The 22382-nt window shown below is 47.9% G+C and overlaps 1 protein-coding gene across 3 annotated transcripts in view; it reads right to left on the bottom strand.

Moving 5' to 3' along the window:
- The window catches only part of AP3S1 (adaptor related protein complex 3 subunit sigma 1), a 228958-nt gene that overhangs the window by 195620 nt on the left and 10956 nt on the right, over positions 1-22382 (bottom strand). For all 3 annotated transcript variants that reach the window (XM_063964161.1, XM_063964159.1, XM_063964160.1), the window contains exons 2-3: positions 10808-10899; positions 7290-7401 (exon numbers count right to left, since the gene is read on the bottom strand). In XM_063964161.1, coding sequence (XP_063820231.1) covers positions 7290-7401; positions 10808-10899 — 204 coding nt within the window. The remainder of the gene's footprint in view (positions 1-7289; positions 7402-10807; positions 10900-22382) is intronic.

Genomic DNA, 22382 nt, shown 5'->3' with positions numbered 1-22382 from the left:
CAATGAGAATATTTAAATAACTAGGTCAGCCCTACATGAATATTTCATGTCAGTCTTCTATTATTCCATGAATATTTCAGATCCTCCATCTCAAATAAAATGATATGACAACATGGGATCAATAACAGACTGGCGGATAGCATTCACACAACATAATTACTTTCAAAGGAACAAACAGAAATGTTGTCTTTATAGTTAGTAAATTCACTTTGTGTAACGGCACAATACCTACTAGGCTGTATGTATACCTGTATTCCATGTGTCAGGTGTACATAATGGCGACCTCTGAGGTGTCACAGATTCAAAATCAATGCCCGAGCCGACTACTGTTCTTCAAAATAACACAAAGTAATACTTTCATATGCATACTGCCTTTGTAGATCAGTTATTTTCAGAACCGTATCAGTATTTTAATATTCTCAAAGCAGTAGAACTTCGCTTAAAAGTATATTATCCTAAACCGTACTTTAGTCTATTACGCCAATAATTATCCTAGTTATAAAGATACAGGTGTTTTATTACTAAACAGGGTTTTACAAGTACTATTTCCTCAACATTTTCAGTGGTTTTGCCACAGGATTTAGAGGAATGGTATTTATCTATGGCAATACAGGGCTTATTTCATCCGATTTCAGGCATTCGGCCCGATATATCGGATGAAATCTGGCATTTTGGAGGTGTTTCCGATCCGATGCGCATTCCCGTGAGCATCGGATCGGATCCTCCAGAATGAACGTGCTGCACTAACGATCATGTCCGACCCCGCAGGCATGGCTGGGATCAATCAAGATACATTGTATTTTGGGCGATCCTGCTGCCTGGAAGGCTGCCGGGGTGATCACCTGCGACATGGTGGTCGGACATGTCGCGTTAGTGTATGGGGCCCTTTAGTCTGAAGCAAGATAACCATACAATTATAAACACCCATCAGGTCTTCCAAATGTAGGATATTTATTTAATTTATAGCACCATGCCGAACATTCACCAAATGTTTAAAAAGGTCATTGGTCTTTCTCTGTATTACACCAGGTGCTATTCTACCTTATAAAATATGAAGAAATTAGCTTTGGCTTTTTAATTCCAGTTTGCATAAAATGTTCCCTCATAAAATACCCTCTTCTTGCAAATTAATAATAAGAATTTACTTACCGATAATTCTATTTCTCGGAGTCCGTAGTGGATGCTGGGGTTCCTGAAAGGACCATGGGGAATAGCGGCTCCGCAGGAGACAGGGCACAAAAGTAAAGCTTTTACAGGTCAGGTGGTGTGTACTGGCTCCTCCCCCTATGACCCTCCTCCAGACTCCAGTTAGGTACTGTGCCCGGACGAGCGTACACAATAAGGGAGGATTTTGAATCCCGGGTAAGACTCATACCAGCCACACCAATCACACCGTACAACTTGTGATCTAAACCCAGTTAACAGTATGATAACAGAGGAGCCTCTGAAAGATGGCTTCCTAAACAATAACCCGAATTAGTTAACAATAACTATGTACAAGTATTGCAGATAATCCGCACTTGGGATGGGCGCCCAGCATCCACTACGGACTCCGAGAAATAGAATTATCGGTAAGTAAATTCTTATTTTCTCTATCGTCCTAAGTGGATGCTGGGGTTCCTGAAAGGACCATGGGGATTATACCAAAGCTCCCAAACGGGCGGGAGAGTGCGGATGACTCTGCAGCACCGAATGAGAGAACTCCAGGTCCTCCTTTGCCAGGGTATCAAATTTGTAAAATTTTACAAACGTGTTCTCCCCGACCACGTAGCTGCTCGGCAGAGTTGTAATGCCGAGACCCCTCGGGCAGCCGCCCAAGATGAGCCCACCTTCCTTGTGGAATGGGCCTTAACAGATTTAGGCTGTGGCAGGCCTGCCACAGAATGTACAAGTTGAATTTTGTTCCAAATCCAACGAGCAATCGACTGCTTAGAAGCAGGTGCACCCAACTTGTTGGGTGCATACAGTATAAACAGCGAGTCAGATTTTCTGACTCCAGCCGTCCTTTAAATGTATATTTTTAAGGCTCTGACAACGTTCAACAACTTGGAGTCCTTCAAGTCGTCTGTAGCCGCAGGCACTACAATAGGCTGGTTCAGGTGAAACGCTGATACCACCTTAGGGAGAAGATGCGGACGCGTCCGCAGCTCTGCCCTATGTCGAATGGAAAATTAAATAAGGGCTTTTATAAGATAAAGCCGCCAGTTCAGATACTCTCCCGGCCGAAGCCAGGGCCAGTAACATAGTCACTTTCCATGTGAGATATTTCAAATCCACATTCTTTAGTGGTCCAAACCAATTGGATTTGAGGAAATCTAAAACTACATTTAGATCCCACGGTGCCACCTTAGGCACCACAGGAGGCTGTATATGCAGTACTCCTTTGATAAAAATCTGGACCTCAGGGACTGAGGCCAATTCTTTTTGGAAGAATATTGATAGGGCCGAAATTTGAACCTTAATAGATCCCAATTTGAGACCCATAGACAATCCTGATTGCAGGAAATGTAGGAAACGACCCAGTTGAAATTCCTCCATCGGAGCACTCCGCTGGTCGCACCACTCAACATATTTTCGCCAAATACGGTGATAATGCTTCGCGGTGACTTCCTTCCTTGCCTTTATCAAGGTAGGAATGACTTCTTCTGGAATGCCTTTTCCTTTTAGGATCTGGCATTCAAACGCCATGCCGTCAAACGCAGCCGCGGTAAGTCTTGAAAAAGACAGGGACCCTGCTGCAGCAGGTCCCTTCTCAGAGGTAGAGGCCACGGATCGTCCGTGACCATCTCTTGAAGTTCCGGGTACCAAGTCCTTCTTGGCCAATCCGGAGCCACTAGTCTTACTCCTCTTTGCCGTATAATCCTCAATACCTTTGGTATGAGAGGCAGAGGAGGAAACACATATACCGACTGGTACACCCAAGGTGTTACCAGCGCGTCCACAGCTATTGCCTGCGGATCTCTTGACCTGGCGCAATACCTGTCCAGTGTTTTGTTGAGGCGAGACGCCATCATGTCCACCATTGGTTTTACCCAACGGTTTAATAGCATGTGGAAAACTTCTGGATGAAGTCCCCACTCTCCCGGGTGAAGGTCGTGTCTGCTGAGGAAGTCTGCTTCCCAGTTGTCCACGCCCGGGATGAATACTGCTGACAGTGCTATCACGTGATTCTCCGCCCAGCGAAGGATCCTGGCAGCTTCTGCCATTGCCCTCCTGCTTCTTGTGCCGCCCTGTCTGTTTACATGGGCGACTGTCGTGATGTTGTCCGACTGGATCAACACCGGTCTTCCTTGAAGCAGAGGTTCCGCCTGGCTTAGAGCATTGTAGATTGCTCTTATTTCCAGAATGCTTATGTGAAGAGACTTTTTCAGGCTCGACCACACTCCCTGGAAATTTCTTCCCTGTGTGACTGCTCCCCAGCCTCTCAGGCTGGCATCCGTGGTCACCAGGATCCAATCCTGTATGCCGAATCTGCGGCCCTCCAATAGATGAGCCTCCTGCAACCACCACAGAAGGGATACCCTTGTCCTCGGCGACAGGGTTATCCGCAGGTGCATCTGAAGATGCGACCCTGACCATTTGTCCAACAGATCCCTTTGCATGGAATCTGCCGAAAGGGATTGCTTCGTAAGAAGCTACCATTTTTTCCCAGGACTCTTGTGCATTGATGTACAGACACCTTTCCTGGTTTTAGGAGGTTCCTGACCAGGTCAGATAACTCCTTGGCTTTTTCCTCGGGAAGAAAAACCTTTTTCTGAACTGTGTCCAGAATCATCCCCAGGAACAGCAGACGAGTTGTCGGCATTAATTGGGATTTTGGAATATTCAGAATCCATCCGTGCTGCTTTAGCACCTCTTGAGATAGTGCTAAACCCATCTCTAGCTGTTCTCTGGACCTTGCCCTTATTAGGAGATCGTCCAAGTATGGGATAATTAATACGCCTTTTCTTTGAAGAAGAAATATTATCTCGGCCATTACCTTTGTAAAGACCCGAGGTGCCGTGGACAAACCAAACGGCAGCGTCTGAAACTGATAGTGACAGTTTTGTACAACGAACCTGAGGTACCCCTGGTGTGAGGGGTAAATTGGAACGTGGAGATACGCATCCTTGATGTCCAAGGATACCATAAAGTCCCCTTCTTCCAGGTTCGCTATCACTGCTCTGAGTGACTCCATCTTGAACTTGAACTTCTTTATGTACAGGTTCAAGGACTTCAGATTTAGAATAGGCCTTACCGAACCATCCGGCTTCGGTACCACAAATAGAGTGGAATAATACCCCTTCCCTTGTTGTAGAAGAGGTACCTTGACTATCACCTGCTGCGAATACAGCTTGTGAATGGCTTCCAAAACCGTCTCCCTTTCGGAGGGGGACGTTGGTAAAGCAGACTTCAGGTAACGGCGAGGTGGCTCTGTCTCTAATTCCAACCCGTACCCCTGAGATATTATCTGCAGGATCCAGGGATTTACCTGCGAGTGAGCCCACTGCGCGCTGTAATTCTTGAGACGACCGCCTACCGCCCCCGAGTCCGCTTGCGAAGCCCCAGCGTCATGCTGAGGCTTTTGTAGAAGCCGGGGAGGGCTTCTGTTCCTGGGAAGGAGCTGCCTGTTGCTGTCTCTTCCCTCGTCCTCTGCCTCGTGGCAGATATGAATAGCCCTTTGCTCTCTTATTTTTAAAGGAACGAAAGGGCTGCGGTTGAAAAGTCGGTGCCTTTTTCTGTTGGGGAGTGACTTGAGGTAGAAAGGTGGATTTCCCGGCCGTAGCCGTGGCCACCAAATCCGATAGACCGACCCCAAATAACCCCTCTACGCATCGCCTGTCCACTGTCGTGTCCATAAAGCTCTTCTGGCCGAAATGGACATAGCACTTACCCGTGATGCCAGTGTGCAGATATCTCTCTGTGCATCACGCATATAAAGAAATGCATCCTTTATTTGTTCTAACGACAGTAAAATATTGTCCCTGTCCAGGGTATCAATATTTTCGATCAGGGACTCTGACCAAACTACCCCAGCACTGCACATCCAGGCAGTCGCAATAGCTGGTCGTAGTATAACACCTGCATGTGTGTATATACCTTTTTGGATATTTTCCATCCTCCTATCTGATGGATCTTTAAGTGCGGCCGTCTCAGGAGAGGGTAACGCCACTTGTTTTGATAAGCGTGTTAGCGCTTTGTCCACCCTAGGAGGTGTTTCCCAGCGCTCCCTAACCTCTGGCGGGAAAGGGTATAAAGCCAATAACTTCTTGGAAATTAGCAGTTTTTTATCGGGGGCACCCCACGCTTCATCACACACGTCATTTAATTCTTCTGATTCGGTAAAAACTACTGGTAGTTTTTTCACACCCCACATAATACCCTGTTTAGTGGTACCTGTAGTATCAGCTAAATGTAACATCTCCTTTATTGCCAAAATCATATAACGTGTGGCCCTTCTGGAAAATACGGTTGATTCGTCACCTTCACCACCGGAATCAGTGCCTGTGTCTGGGTCTGTGTCGACCGACTGAGGCAAAGGGCGTTTTACAGCCCCTGACGGTGTTTGAGGCGCCTGGACAGGCACTAATTGAGTGTCCGGCCGCCTCATGTCGGCAAACGACTGCTTAAGCGAGTTGACGCTATCCCGTAATTCCACAAATAAGGCATCCATTCTGGTGTCGACCCCCTAGGAGGTGACATCCTCATATTTGGCAATTGCTCCGCCTCCACACCAATAACGTCCTCATACATGTCGACACACACGTACCGACACACAGCAGACACACAGGGAATGCTCTATACGAAGACAGGACCCACTAGCCCTTTGGGGAGACAGAGGGAGAGTCTGCCAGCACACACCAAAAAGCGCTATATATGACAGGGATAGCCTTATGATTAAGTGCTCCCTTATAGCTGCTTTTATATTAATATATTGCCATTTATTATGCCCCCCCTCTCTGTTATACCCTGTTTCTGTAGTGCAGTGCAGGGGAGAGACCTGGGAGCCTTCCTGACCAGCGGAGCTGTGACAGAAAATGGCGCCGTGTGCTGAGGAGATAGGCCCCGCCCCTTTTTCGGCGGGCTCGTCTCCCGCTATTTAGTACATTTAGGCAGGGGTAAATATCTCCATATAGCCTCTGGGGCTATATGTGAGGTATTTTTAGCCTTTTTAAAGGTTTTCATTTGCCTCCCAGGGCGCCCCCCCCCCCAGCGCCCTGCACCCTCAGTGACTGCCGTGTGAAGTGTGCTGAGAGGAAAATGGCGCACAGCTGCAGTGCTGTGCGCTACCTTTAGAAGACTGCAGGAGTCTTCAGCCGCCGATTCTGGACCTCTTCTTGCTTCAGCATCTGTGAGGGGGCCGGCGGCGTGGCTCCGGTGACCATCCAGGCTGTACCTGTGATCGTCCCTCTGGAGCTTCATGTCCAGTAGCCAAGAAGCCAATCCATCCTGCACGCAGGTGAGTTCACTTCTTCTCCCCTCTGTCCCTCGTTGCAGTGATCCTGTTGCCAGCAGGACTCACTGTAAAATAAAAAACCTAAGCTAAACTTTCTCTAAGCAGCTCTTTATGAGAGCCACCTAGAATTGCACCCTTCTCGGCCGGGCACAAAAATCTAACTGGAGTCTGGAGGAGGGTCATAGGGGGAGGAGCCAGTACACACCACCTGACCTGTAAAAGCTTTACTTTTGTGCCCTGTCTCCTGCGGAGCCGCTATTCCCCATGGTCCTTTCAGGAACCCCAGCATCCACTTAGGACGATAGAGAAACACCTTTCACACCAACCAGCATATAACACGGGTTATTGCACATGAACGCACATAGCCCGTGTTGCTGGTTGGTGTAAAAGGGCCGAGTCGGAATAATCCGGGTCGAGTGACCTGGTTTTCCAACTTGGGTAGCTTGCAGGGTTGAACACGGGTTCAACCCAGGAAGCTGTGCTGTGTAAATGGAAGCCGGGTCGATGCGACCCGGCTCCAGTTCAATGTATGGAAGGGCAGCACTGGGAGATCATGTGATCTCCCAGCGCCGCCCCCGCCGCTTCACCGGCAACATGCCAGGGTTGGTGACTGCAGGAGGAAAAGGGGCTGACGCTGGTCGCAGCCGGGTAGCACCCGTGTCAGGCTCCTGGCTGCGTCCCGCGGTTTAGGTGTAAAAGGGGTATAAAATATAAAAATTACAACAGTCTCTCCCAATACAATACCATCATTCGTTAGGAGTTCTGCAACATACTTGCTGGAAATGCGCAAAATTCATATACACCGTTCTTCCTTCCATTACCAGGTGGAGATACATCAATTAGAGATACTCACTTGGATGAGATCTAGAATTCCAAGTTCACTTTCTGAGGAGTCCACACAAAAGACAAAATACAAGGTTGCATAATGCCGATATATAAGCTTGTTGTCAGATCCACCTATTAACCTGTAATATACCAATATGTGCAAAATTAAACAAAGTTCATACAAGCTTTAACAGTATATCCACCATTAATTTTTGTTAGCTTTTTGTACCACAAAATATTACATGTATGTTACAGCTGTATGTGAAAACTAAAAACGGAACATTTAAAGATTTCAGTTAAAAGGAGTTAAAGTGCTATGTGACTTAATGTGGGTACACACTAGTAGATATATCTGCAGATCAATTGATCTGCAGATATATCTATGGACGGATCGAGCAGTGTGTTCAGCATACGCACTGCCCGATCCGTCGGGGACGGACGTCATGAACTGGGCGGGCGTGTACACATGCCCACCCAGTTCAGCTGTCAATCACCGCCAGCCGCCGCAGCATGTGTACGGGCGGTCGTCCGACCGCCCCGTACACACACAGCGACGCGCCAATATATCGGTAGATATATTGGCTGTCGGCTGTGCTGCGGGGCCGACGCGATACGTCTGTGAACGACGGAATTCACAGACGTATCGGCCGTACACACTGGGCGACGGTCCCGCGATATATCGGCCGTTCAGGAGAACGGCCGATATATCGACCAGTGTGTACGGGCCTTTAGAGGAGACATAAAACACTTCTAGTCAGTGTCTGCTGTTTAAGCAACTGGGGATAACTAAATGTAGATATGCATTATTTTTGTTTTCGCCTCATCTATCCCACATGTATCAGATCATGTGATAAACCAAGTAAGTAGAGGACTTGACACTTTAAACTATGTTTTTACCACAGCGCTGGTTGTACTACGTGTTACAAAAAAGAAAACCCCTCTAATTTTTTTATACTGCTTTCACCCAGGTTAGAGCCAAGACCGAGGAATATCACATCCTATTTACAAATAAAGGGCTTGGCCCTGCATATTACAACATTAGCACCCTGGGCAGTTGCATTTGTATGCCACAGCTCCCCTGCCTGGAAGCCCTGGAATGTGAAAGATGGGAGCTACTCAGTAGGGAGTATTACAATTATTGTCTTTTATTTATATGGTGACCACAGCATAATACAAGGGGGTAAGCATGTATTGTTAATAAACGCTCTCTCTAGAGCAAACAAATCCTAAAAATACTTTGGGGATTAATCAGCAGCCAACACTACCGAGATCGCATCTCACTCACCATTTGCTACTGCAGTGCCCATGCGCAGGACCAGCTCTGCACGTGGAGGGAGATGCAATCACATCTGATTAACAGGCAGAGGCGTTTGCGAGGCGGTTGGGGGTGAAAAAATGGGCGGGTCTGGGCCGTTTTCGGGGCAGCTGCTGTGAAGAAGATGGCGGCAGCCCAGTTGCCTTCACAGCCAGGTTGTGCAGGCAGGGGGGGGGGGGGGGGGGGGGATTATCTTAATCAGCGATGCGATGGCAATTGAATTGCGATCGCATCGCTGGCCACCATTAGTATGCGATTCTAACCAGTTGCAGTTTTGCTAATTTAGTAAAACTGAAGCTGAACAGGGTTTTTGTTCAGTTAACAATTAACAATTTTACTATTTAGCTGAAAGCACCTTTTTTTTTTTTAGTTATCAAATAGGGATTTTGTTTCTTTTTAACAAATCAAAAATATACACAAAAACAACAAATACGGGTCAGCTAATCACTTCAGATTAAAATTGGAAATCTCTTATTATGAAGCAATAGAGGCCATGCACAACACTAGGAGTGGGGATAGAGTGAGCAAAAGAGTACTCACAACCAACTGGACGTTTAACAGGTATCTTAACAATACAGAACTAAAACCATGTTGTACAGTATATTACTGTGAACACAGCTGTATAGTTTATTGTACCTTTTTATAAGTCAGCATGGCATACCATGTACCGGCAAGAGCATGCTCACTGTGCATCAATCTGACTGCATAATGGCTCTAATAACATGGTATTAGTGCTAAATGAACTTCTCACCACACCAACAGGTCATTTAAAGAACACTGTATATGTGTGAGTGCGCTGTCAACGGCAGCCTGTACAGGGGTGGTTAGTCCCTAAAAAGGTGTGTACCCAAAAGTAGTAAAAGTGTACTGGCGCCAGCTGAATTGTAAATAATGAGCAGATAAGTGGTTTCAATAAACATAATTATTTCATACATTTATTACACATGCATTAAAAATCAAAAAATAAAAAGGTCAAGATTTCAAAAGATAGAATATCATAAAATTAGACATGTCTCTCAGCTAAAATAATAAATTTGACCACTTGTATCCCAATCATAAATGTTGTGCTTGCTTCTGACTAGGGCTTATTTCTCCATGCAGTACTCAATAGAATTAAATGTGGATATTACCCATTCTCTTATGAGTAGTCCCCAAGGGTCTCAATAGCAGTCCGAGATCCAATAGCAGTAGGGGAATGTCCTGGGTTTCCGAAAGTATAACGCTTATGAGGATCCAGTGGGATCCAGGAGGAAGCGGGCAACCACTAAGACCAGCGAAGCACGTTGAGCTTTTGCACTGACCACTGGTATTGTACCCACTGCTACTTCTCATTCAATCTGACACTAATTGGACTTTGATGCTCCCACTGGATCCTCATAAGCGTTATACTTTTGGAAACCCAGGAAATTCCCCTGCTATTGGATCTCGGACTGCTATTGAGACCCTTGGGGACTACTCATAAGAGAACGGGTAATATTCACATTTAATTCTATTGAGGACTGCATGGAGAAATAAGCCCTAGTCAGAAGCAAGCACAACATTTACGATTGACATACAAGTGGTCAAATTTATTATTTTAGCCGAGAGACTTATGTCTACTTTTATGATATTCTATCTTTTTTGAAATCTTGACCTTTTTATTTTTTTATTTTTAATGCATGTGTAATAAATGTATGAAATAATTATATTTATTGAAACCACTTATCTGCTCATTATTTAAAATCCAGCCGGCGCCAGTACACTTTTACCATTTAAAGAACACTATCTGTATTATTACAGAAGGAAATACAAAAAAATGTGCACTATTATATGCAATATTTAATTGTTTTGCTCCCATGATCTCCCGTCTAAAGTGACAGGAGATAGCGGGGCTAAATTATACATTTTTTGCGCTGATCGTGTCCATAAAGGTCGTGTTTAGCCGTGTAAAGCAGCTAAACATGAAAAGATGCAGGGCGTTATCTGGGAAAAGTGCTGTTTGGGCACCCAAACGCATCACTTTATGCACATTTTAGTAAACCATATCAGTTTTGGGTGGGCAGAGCAGATATTGGTAGCCATCGCACCCGCATGAAGCTACAATTGAATACCATCTGCTGAACAATTGCATTCCGTCCTTTATGTATTTTTTTACTATGGAACGACAGGTGCAGTGGGCTAACTTGCTGAGATATCTGCCTGCTGACTAAGCTGATTTCACTAACCCTTTGCATGGCTGTTAACATACTTACAATCCTCCTTCTAAGAAGTTGCAGACGTTCTCATCTCTTTTAGACACCAAGTGGAATGTTTCTCTTATAATTTGTTGCTGTATATCTTCACTCTAAAGTAAAAGAACCCAAAACATTAAAAAAATATACATGTACTACTACTACTACTTCAATAAAAGTATTATAATAATATGGACAGATTCACATATCAAGGGTTATGGGGTCCATAGATCTATAAGCCAACTCTCCGTTCTGAAGCCACTGATCCAATATGCCAGAGGTTCCTAAAAGCGGTCCTCAAGGCACCCCAACGGTCCTGGTTTTAAATGTATCCATGCTTGGCCACAGGTGACTTAATTAGCACCTTAGTCAATTTGATTTAACCATCTGTGCTGAGCCATGGATATACCCAACACCTGGACTGTTGGGGTGCCTTGAGGACAGCATTTGGGAACCTCTGCAATATGCTGATCAAAGACATCGTCCATGATTAGCGATCCGCCAGGTAATCAACAAAACGCATGTTAAAAATCCGAGAATTGCAGATCCAGATCAATGTTTAGTCAGAAACAGTGAATCACGGATTTCTAACATGCTGTATTTTCCCTGATCCCCCGACCCAGGCATCAGGAGATCAGGGAACTGCCCCAATACTTACCTGATGTATGGGCCCCATTGGTTTTTAATTTATGCTATAAAATTTAAATTTAGAGTGAATGAAAAATAAAAAAAATAAAAAACATGCTAAACGGCAGAAACCAGGTGGGTTCCAGTTTTTGTGTCCTTAATTTTAGGTAAAGTTCAGAATTGGGGAAGTAATAATAGTACAATTCTCAAAGTCATGAGTAACACATGGATATACTTAAATACAATTAATGTTCCAAAAAACACTTTCATTGAATATATAATACACTGACTACAAATGGAAAATTAGGATTTTAATACATACTGGTAAATCCTTTTCATGTAGTCCATAAGGGATATTGGCGGAAACTAGTACGATGAGGTATAGACGGGGTCCAAAAGGAGCCAGTGCAATTTAAATTTCTTCAACTGGGTGTGCTGGCTCCTCCCCTCTATGCCCCCTCCCACAGGCAGTTATAGGTAAAGGGGAAAGGACATACATGAGAGAAGGAACATGATAACAGAAAATGAGAATTTACTTACCGATAATTCTATTTCTCGTAGTCCGTAGTGGATGCTGGGAACTCCGTAAGGACCATGGGGAATAGCGGCTCCGCAGGAGACTGGGCACAAAAGTAAAGCTTTAGGACTACCTGGTGTGCACTGGGTCCTCCCCCTATGACCCTCCTCCAAGCCTCAGTTAGGATACTGTGCCCGGACGAGCGTACACAATAAGGAAGGATTTTGAATCCCGGGTAAGACTCATACCAGCCACACCAATCACACCGTATAACCTGTGATCTGAACCCAGCTAACAGCATGATAACAGAGGAGCCTCTGGAAAGATGGCTCACAACAATAATAACCCGATTTTTGTAACAATAACTATGTACAAGTATTGCAGACAATCCGCACTTGGGATGGGCGCCCAGCATCCACTACGGACTACGAGAAATAGAATTATCGGTAAGTAAATTCTTATTTTCTCTGACGTCCTAGTGGATGCTGGGAACTCCGTAAGGACCATGGGGATTATACCAAAGCTCCCAAACGGGCGGGAGAGTGCGGATGACTCTGCAGCACCGAATGAGAGAACTCCAGGTCCTCCTCAGCCAGGGTATCAAATTTGTAGAATTTAGCAAACGTGTTTGCCCCTGACCAAGTAGCTGCTCGGCAAAGTTGTAACGCCGAGACCCCTCGGGCAGCCGCCCAAGATGAGCCCACCTTCCTTGTGGAATGGGCTTTTACAGATTTTGGCTGTGGCAGGCCTGCCACAGAATGTGCAAGCTGAATTGTACTACAAATCCAACGAGCAATAGTCTGCTTAGAAGCAGGAGCACCCAGCTTGTTGGGTGCATACAGGATAAACAGCGAGTCAGATTTCCTGACTCCAGCCGTCCTGGAAACATATATTTTCAGGGCCCTGACTACGTCCAGCAACTTGGAGTCCTCCAAGTCCCTAGTAGCCGCAGGTACCACAATAGGCTGGTTCAGGTGAAACGCTGAAACCACCTTAGGGAGAAATTGAGGACGAGTCCTCAATTCTGCCCTGTCCGTATGAAAAATTAGGTAAGGGCTTTTATAGGATAAAGCCGCCAATTCTGAGACACGCCTGGCTGAAGCCAGGGCCAACAGCATTACCACTTTCCATGTGAGATATTTTAAGTCCACAGTGGTGAGTGGTTCAAACCAATGTGATTTTAGGAACCCCAAAACTACATTGAGATCCCAAGCTGCCACTGGAGGCACAAAAGGAGGCTGTATATGCAGTACCCCCTTGACAAACGTCCGAACTTCAGGAACTGAAGCCAGTTCTTTCTGGAAGAAAATCGACAGGGCCGAAATTTGAACCTTAATGGACCCTAATTTTAGGCCCATAGACAGTCCTGTTTGCAGGAAATGCCGGAACCGACCCAGTTGAAATTCCTCTGTAGGGGCCTTCCTGGCCTCGCACCACGCAACATATTTACGCCAAATACGGTGATAATGTTGTGCGGTTACATCCTTCCTGGCTTTGATCAGGGTAGGGATGACTTCATCCGGAATGCCTTTTTCCTTGAGGATCCGGCGTTCAACCGCCATGCCGTCAAACGCAGCCGCATTAAGTCTTGGAACAGACAGGGTCCCTGCTGGAGCAGATCCCTTCTTAGAGGTAGAGGCCACAGGTCCTCTGTGAGCATCTCTTGAAGTTCCGGGTACCAAGTCCTTCTTGGCCAATCCGGAGCCACGAGTATAGTCCTTACTCCTCTCCTTCTTATGATTCTCAGTACCTTGGGTATGAGAGGTAGAGGAGGGAACACGTACACTGACTGGTACACCCACGGTGTTACCAGAGCGTCCACAGCTATTGCCTGAGGGTCCCTTGACCTGGCGCAATACCTGTCTAGTTTTTTGTTGAGGCGGGACGCCATCATGTCCACCTTTGGTTTTTCCCAACGGTTCACAATCATGTGGAAGACTTCTGGGTGAAGTCCCCACTCTCCCGGGTGGAGGTCGTGTCTGCTGAGGAAGTCTGCTTCCCAGTTGTCCACTCCCGGAATGAACACTGCTGACAGTGCTATCACATGATTTTCCGCCCAGCGAAGAATCCTTGCAGCTTCTGCCATTGCCCTCCTGCTTCTTGTGCCGCCCTGTCTGTTTACGTGGGCGACTGCCGTGATGTTGTCTGACTGGATCAGCACCGGCTGACCTTGAAGCAGAGGTCTTGCTAGGCTTAGAGCATTGTAGATGGCCCTTAGCTCCAGGATATTTATGTGAAGTGATGTCTCCAGGCTTGACCACAAGTCCTGGAAATTTCTTCCCTGTGTGACTGCTCCCCAGCCTCTCAGGCTGGCATCCGTGGTCACCAGGACCCAGTCCTGAATGCCGAATCTGCGGCCCTCTAGAAGATGAGCACTCTGCAACCACCACAGGAGAGACACCCTTGTCCTTGGTGACAAGATTATCCGCTGATGCATCTGAAGATGCGACCCGGACCATTTGTCTAGCAGATCCCACTGGAAGGTTCTTGCGTGGAATCTGCCGAATGGGATTGCTTCGTAAGAAGCCACCATCTTTCCCAGGACCCTTGTGCATTGATGCACTGAGACTTGGCCTGGTTTTAGGAGATTTCTGACTAGCTCGGATAACTCCCTGGCTTTCTCCTCCGGGAGAAACACCTTTTTCTGGACTGTGTCCAGGATCATCCCTAGGAATAGAAGGCGTGTCGTCGGGATCAGCTGCGATTTTGGAATATTGAGAATCCAACCGCGCTGCCGCAGCACTATCTGAGATAGTGCTACCCCGACTTCCAACTGTTCCCTGGATCTTGCCCTTATCAGGAGATCGTCCAAGTAAGGGATAACTAAAACTCCCTTCTTTCGAAGGAGTATCATCATTTCGGCCATTACCTTGGTAAAGACCCGGGGTGCCGTGGACAATCCAAACGGCAGCGTCTGAAACTGATAGTGACAGTTCTGTACCACAAACCTGAGGTACCCTTGGTGAGAAGGGTAAATTGGGACATGTAGGTAAGCATCTTTGATGTCCAGAGAGACCATATAGTCCCCTTCTTCCAGGTTTGCAATCACTGCTCTGAGTGACTCCATCTTGAATTTGAACCTTTGTATGTAAGTGTTCAAGGATTTTAGATTTAAAATTGGTCTCACCGAGCCGTCCGGCTTCGGTACCACAAATAGTGTGGAATAGTACCCCTTTCCCTGTTGCAGGAGGGGTACCTTGATTATCACCTGCTGGGAATACAGCTTGTGAATGGCTTGCAATACTGCCTCCCTGTCTGAGGGAGACGTCGGTAAAGCAGACTTTAGGAAACGGCGAGGGGGAGACGTCTCGAATTCCAATTTGTACCCCTGAGATACCACCTGAAGGATCCAGGGGTCCACTTGCGAGTGGGCCCACTGCGCACTGAACTTCTTGAGACGGGCCCCCACCGTGCCTGAGTCCGCTTGTAAAGCCCCAGCGTCATGCTGAGGACTTTGCGGAGGCGGGAGAGGGCTTTTGTTCCTGGGAACTGGCTGTTTGCCGCAGCCTTTTTCCTCTCCCTCTGCCACGGGGCAAAAATGAGGCGCCTTTTGCCCGCTTGCCCTTATGGGGCCGAAAGGACTGCGCCTGATAATACGGCGTCTTCTTAGGTTGAGAAGCTACCTGGGGTAAAAATTTGGATTTTCCAGCAGTTGCCGTGGCTACCAGGTCTGATAGACCTACACCAAATAACTCCTCCCCCTTATAAGGCAATACTTCCATGTGCCTTTTAGAATCCGCATCACCTGACCACTGCCGCGTCCATAAACCTCTTCTTGCAGAAATGGACAGCGCGCTAACTCTTGATGCCAGTCGGCAAATATCCCTCTGTGCATCACGCATATATAAAAATGCATCTTTCAAATGCTCTATAGTCAGTAATATACTGTCCCTATCTAGGGTATCAATATTTTCAGTCAGGGAATCCGACCACGCCACGCCCGCACTGCACATCCAGGCTGAGGCGATTGCTGGTCGCAGTGTAACACCCGTGTGAGTGTATATACATTTTAGGATATTCTCCTGCTTTCTATTGGCAGGTTCCTTTAGGGCGGCCGTATCAGGAGAGGGTAGTGCTACCTGTTTAGACAAGCGTGTGAGCGCTTTATCCACCCTAGGGGGTGTTTCCCCAACGTGCCCTATCCTCTGGAAACATAATACCCTTTTTAGTGGTACTTGTATTATCAGAGATATGCAATACATTTTTCATTGCTTCAATCATGTAACGTGTGGCCCTACTGGAAGTCACGTTTGTCTCCTCATCATCGACACTGGAGTCAGTATCCGTGTCTGTGTCTGCCATTTGAGGTAACGGGCGTTTTAAAGCCCCTGATGGCGTTTGAGACCCCTGGACAGGCACAAGCTGAGTAGCCGGCTGTCTCATGTCGTCAACTGTCTTTCGTAAAGAACTGACACTGTCACGCAATTCCTTCCATAAGCTCAGCCACTCAGGTGTCGACTCCCTAGGGGGTGACAACTCTATAATAGGCAATTGCTCCGCCTCCATCTCATTTTCCTCCTCAAACATGTCGACACAATCGTACCGACACACCGCACACACACAGGGAATGCTCTGATAGAGGACAGGACCCCACTAGCCCTTTGGGGAGACAGAGGGAGAGTATGCCAGCACACACCAGAGCGCTATATATAGACAGGAATACCACTATAAAACGTGCTTTTCCCTTTATAGCTGCTGTTATTATTAGAACTGCGCCAAATTAGTGCCCCCCTCTCTTTTTTACCCTTTTCTGTAGTGCAGGACTGCAGGGGAGAGTCAGGGAGACGTCCTTCCAGCGGAGCTGTGATGGAAAATGGCGCCCGTGTGCTGAGGAGATAGGCTCCGCCCCCTTCTCGGCGGCCTTTTCTCCCGCTTTTTGGTGAGTTCTGGCAGGGGTTAAAATACATCCATATAGCCCTGGGGGTTATATGTGGTGTATTTTCGCCAGCCAAGGTGTTTACATTGCTGCTCAGGGCGCCCCCCCCTAGCGCCCTGCACCCTCAGTGACCAAAGTGTGAAGTGTGCCTGAGTAACAATGGCGCACAGCTGCAGTGCTGTGCGCTACCTTGTTGAAGACTGATGTCTTCTGCCGCCGATTTTTCCGGACCTCTTCTTGCTTCTGGCTCTGTAAGGGGGCCGGCGGCGCGGCTCTGGGACCGGACTCCGAGGCTGGGCCTGTGTTCGGTCCCTCTGGAGCTAATGGTGTCCAGTAGCCTAAGAAGCCCAAGCTGGCAGGTTCGCTTCTTCTCCCCTTAGTCCCTCGATGCAGTGAGCCTGCTGCCAGCAGGTCTCACTGAAAATAAAAAACATAAAACTAAACTTTCACTAAGAAGCTCAGGAGAGCCCCTAGTGTGCACCCTTCTCGGCCGGGCACAAAAATCTAACTGAGGCTTGGAGGAGGGTCATAGGGGGAGGAGCCAGTGCACACCAGGTAGTCCTAAAGCTTTACTTTTGTGCCCAGTCTCCTGCGGAGCCGCTATTCCCCATGGTCCTTACGGAGTTCCCAGCATCCACTAGGACGTCAGAGAAAAGGTGGTGAGATTTACACACCAGCACACCACTAACATACAACAACCAGCAACGGCTGGTAACAACAGCTGAACAGGCAACTACAGAACAAGAACCTGCAGAAAAGTCCACGCACTGAGGCGAGCGCCCAATATCCCTTATGGACTATGAGGAAAGGATTTACTGTTAGGTATTAAAATCCTATTTTCTCTAGCATCCATAAGGGATATTGGGGGTAGTTCCAAGTTGATCGCAGCAGGAAAATTTTTTAGCAGTTGGGCAAAACCATGTGCACTGCAGGGGAGGCAGATATAACAATTGCAGAGAGAGTTAGATTTGGGTGGGTTATTTTGTTTCTGTGCAGGGTAAATACTGGCTGCTTTATTTTTACACTGCAATTTAGATTGCAGATTGAACTTACTACACCCAAATCTATCTCTCACTGCACATGTTATATCTGCCCCCCTGCAGTGCACATGGTTTTGCCAAACTGCTAAAAAATTTCCTGCTGCGATCAACTTGGAATTACCCCCATTGGGGAAAACTAGTACGACGTGGATGTCCCAAAGCTTCCAGAATGTGCGGGAATGTGCAGAGACTGCTGCAGCACCGCCTGCCCAAACTGGGTTTCAGTTTGTGTGTGAAAGGGGCATTACAAATTGACCACAAAAAACACAATGGGCTCGATTCAACTCTATGGCCAGGGTTTTAAATTTGTAGACCTTCACAAAAGTGTTCTTCTCCGACCAGGTAGCAGCTCGGCATAGTTGCAAGGCCGAGACTCCACGGGCATCCGCCCAGGAAGAGCCCACTGATCTTGTAGAGTGGGCCTTTAGAGACTTAGGAACAGGTAATGCTGCCGACACATAGGCCTGTTGGATAGTAAGCCTAATCCAATGAGCAATTGACCGCTTAGAAGCAGGGCAACCCTTCTTCTGTGCATCATAGAGCACAAACAGGGAATTAGTCTTTCTGACCCGAGCTGCACGCTTGGCATAGCTCTTCAAGGCACGCACGGCATCCAATGCCTCCGGCGGAGCATAAGCATCAGAACTGGACGGAACCACAATAGGCTGATTCAGATGAAACGCGGAGACAACCTTCGGCATGAACTGCTGTCTAGTCCGGAGCTCCGCTCTGTCCTCGTAAAAGACCAAGTAGGGACTTTTACACGATAAGGCCCCCAAATTCTGAAACACATCTAGCAGAAGCCAGGGCCAGTAACATCACGGTTTTCCACCGTCATACAGGAGGACTGTAAAAATGTCAACACTACATCCAAATCCCAGGGTGCTGAAGGCGGCACAAAAGGTGGTTGTATGTGGAGTACCCCTTGCAAGGAGAGGGCTGAGATCTGGACCTTAATGGAACTAAGACGTAAGCCCTTATCCACACCAGCCTGCAGGAAACGTCCCAAGTGAAACACTGCAGGCGGATACATGCATTCCTCGCACCAAGAGACAGATCTCTTCCAGATATTATAATAGTGTTTTGACGTCATAGGTTTCTTGGCCTGAACCATGGTAGCAATAACCTTTTTGGAAAGGCCCTTGTGAGCTACAATGTTCCGCTCAACCTCCATGCCGTCAAACAAAGTCGCCGTAAGTCCGGGTAGACGAACGGTCCTTGTTGAAGAAGGGCTCTTCTCAGTGGTAGAGGCAAAGGGTCTTCGACGGGCATGTCCAGAAGATCCACGTACAATGCCCTCCAAAGCCAATCCGGGGCAATCAGAATCGCCTGGACACCCTGATGCCTGATTCGCTTTAGCACCCTTGGGAGCAATGGAATTGGAGGAAACAGGTAGACCAGCCGGCACGGCCAAGGCGACACCAGTGCGTCCACTGCCCTCATCTGAAGGCCCCTGGAGCCCCCACTCCCCCGGGTGGAGATCGTGACAACTCAGGAAGTCCGCCTCCCAGTTGTCCACACCCGGAATGAAGATTGCTGACATTGCTCTTGCATTTTTTTTTGCCCAGAGGAGTATTTTTGACACCTCTCGCATGCAGGCTCTGCTTTTTGTCCCTCCTTGCCGATTGAGGTACGCCACTGCCGTGGCGTTGTCCAACTATACCTGGATCGCATGATCCTTGAGCAGAGGAGAGGCCTGAAGCAGATCGCCCGAAGTTCAAGTATGTTGATCAGAAGGAGGGCCTAGTAGGCTGACCACCAGCCCTGGAACTGCGCCCCTTGGGTAACGGTTCCCCATCCCCATAAACTTGCATCTGTCGTGAGGAGGGTCCAATGCTGAATCCCGAAACTCCAGTCCTCCAGGAGATTGGAGGACTGTAGCAACCACAGGAGGGAAATCCTGGCCTGAGGTGACAGCTGAAACATCCGGTGCATCTGGAGATGCGATCCGGACCACTTGCTCAGGAGATCCAATTGAAATGTTCTGGCATGGAACCTCCCGAACTGGATCGACTCGTATGAGGCAACCATTTTTCCCAGCAATCCTATGCAAGGATGGATGGACACTCGAGTTGGCCGGAGCACCATGCAGACCATCTCCTGAAGTGTTTTCGCCTTGTCCTCTGGCAGAAACACCTTCTGGGCCACAGTATCCAGCAACTTCCACAGGAACAGGAGCCTCTGAGTTGGCTTCAGGCGGGACTTCTGCAAGTTGAGGATCCACCCATGGTCCGAAAGAAGATGGATGGTGTGGTCGATATGGAGCAACAAAAGCTCCCTGGATCGTGCCTTTATCAGAAGATCGTCCAGATAAGGGATCACATTGACCCCCTGAACCCGGAGTTGGAACATCATCTCCACCATCACCTTTGTGAATACCCTTGGGGCTGTGGACAGGCCGAAGGGTAGTGCCTGGAATTGGAAGTGACTGTCCAGGAGGGAAAACCGCAGGTACGCCTGATGAGGCGGCCAAATCGGAATATGGAGATAGGCATCCTTGATATCCAAGGAAACCATAAATTCCTGTTCTTCCAGGCCCACAATCACTGCTCGCAGGGACTCCATCTTGAACTTGAACACCTTCAAGTAAAGATTCGAGGATTTGAGATTCAAAATGGGTCTCACCGAACCGTCCGGTTCCACAAACAGGTTTGAGTAAATCCCTGTGCCGCATTGCGGTAGTGGTACTGGAACAATGACGTGGGACTGAACCAACTTTCGGATTGCCTGATGCAACGTAACTTGCATATCCTCCAAAGCTGGTGAGCTTGATTTGAAAAATTGTTGAGGGGGAGTACTGTTGAACTCCAGCCTGTAGCCCTGAGAAACGAGATCTCTGACGAAGGCATCCTGGCAGGAGGTCTCCCAGATGCGACTGAAGTGGCGCAGTCGAGCTCCCACCTTGAGATCGCCTCGAGGTTGGTGGATACAGTCATGCTGAGGCTTAGTGGAAGCAGAACCGGCGGACTGTTCCTGAGAACTGGTGCTTGCAGGTTTTCTGGACTTATCTCTCAGTGATCGCAAAAACGCGCTATATACCCGCTTTTGATGTCTGGGGACTCACTTATCTAAAATGGGAGGGTCCCCGGGGACGCGCTCCATAGCAGCAAATACTCCGGGACTCACATTTAGCAGAATAGCTGGACGCGCTCATCTGTGACTGCGCCAGCCAATCATCCCTGCAGCGTCTCCCGCCAGTCCGCCCGCTTTGAATCCTCTCCCCGCTGTCCTGAGCTCCGCCGCCAGTACATGACGCTGTGCTGCAGCGCTGAGCCCCGCTCATCTCCACCTCCTGCCCGCTGCACGCTCCGCCATCGCCTCCAGCACCAAGAGACTGGCCACGCTCACCAAACACAGCACCCTCCGCCACAACGGTGAGTACAGCTCCTCATCTGCCCCCCTGATCTGCCCCTGTGCCCTGGCTGCCAGTGTGGTGGTGGATGGTCTTGCTGAAGGTTTCCCGTGGGAAGGGGGGGGGAGGGGAGTTGGTTACTGCAATGTGCCTCGGTGCTCTACCTGGTGCAGTGTGCCTCGGTGCTCTACCTGGTGCAATGTGTATAACGTGCTCTACCGGGCGCAATGTGTATAACGTGCTCTACCTGGCTCAATGTGTATAATAACGTGCTCTACCTGGCTCAATGTGTATAATAACGTGCTCTACCTGGCGCATTGTGTATAATAACGTGCTCTACCTGGCGCATTGTGTATAACGTGCTCTACCTGGCGCATTGTGTATAACGTGCTCTACCTGGCGCATTGTGTATAACGTGCTCTACCTGGCGCATTGTGTATAACGTGCTCTACCTGGCGCATTGTGTATAACGTGCTCTACCTGGCGCATTGTGTATAACGTGCTCTACCTGGCGCATTGTGTATAACGTGCTCTACCTGGCGCATTGTGTATAACGTGCTCTACCTGGCGCATTGTGTATAACGTGCTCTACCTGGCTCAATGTGTATAATAACGTGCTCTAACTGGTGCAATGTGTATAACGTGCTCTACCTTCTGCAATGTGTATAACGTGTTCTACCTGGTGCAATTTGTATAAGTCATCTACCTGGAGCAAAGTGTTTAACGTGCTGTACCAGGAGCAAAGTGTATAACGTGCTGTACCAGGAGCAAAGTGTATAACGTGCTGTACCTGGTGCAAAGTGTATAACGTGCTGTACCTGGTGCAAAGTGTATAACGTGCTGTACCTGGTGCAAAGTGTATAACGTGCTGTACCTGGTGCAAAGTGTATAACGTGCTGTACCTGGTGCAAAGTGTATAACGTGCTGTACCTGGTGCAAAGTGTATAACGTGCTGTACCTGGTGCAAAGTGTATAACGTGCTGTACCTGGTGCAAAGTGTATAACGTGCTGTACCTGGTGCAAAGTGTATAACGTGCTGTACCTGGTGCAAAGTGTATAACGTGCTGTACCTGGTGCAAAGTGTATAACGTGCTGTACCTGGTGCAAAGTGTATAACGTGCTGTACCTGGTGCAAAGTGTATAACGTGCTGTACCTGGCGCAAAGTGTATAACGTGCTGTACCT

This window comes from Pseudophryne corroboree, chromosome 1, assembly GCF_028390025.1.
Source record: "Pseudophryne corroboree isolate aPseCor3 chromosome 1, aPseCor3.hap2, whole genome shotgun sequence".
Lineage (NCBI taxonomy): Eukaryota > Metazoa > Chordata > Amphibia > Anura > Myobatrachidae > Pseudophryne > Pseudophryne corroboree.
The sequence above is the reverse complement of the archived record's forward strand: the minus strand, read 5'-3'. Positions and strand labels throughout refer to the sequence as shown.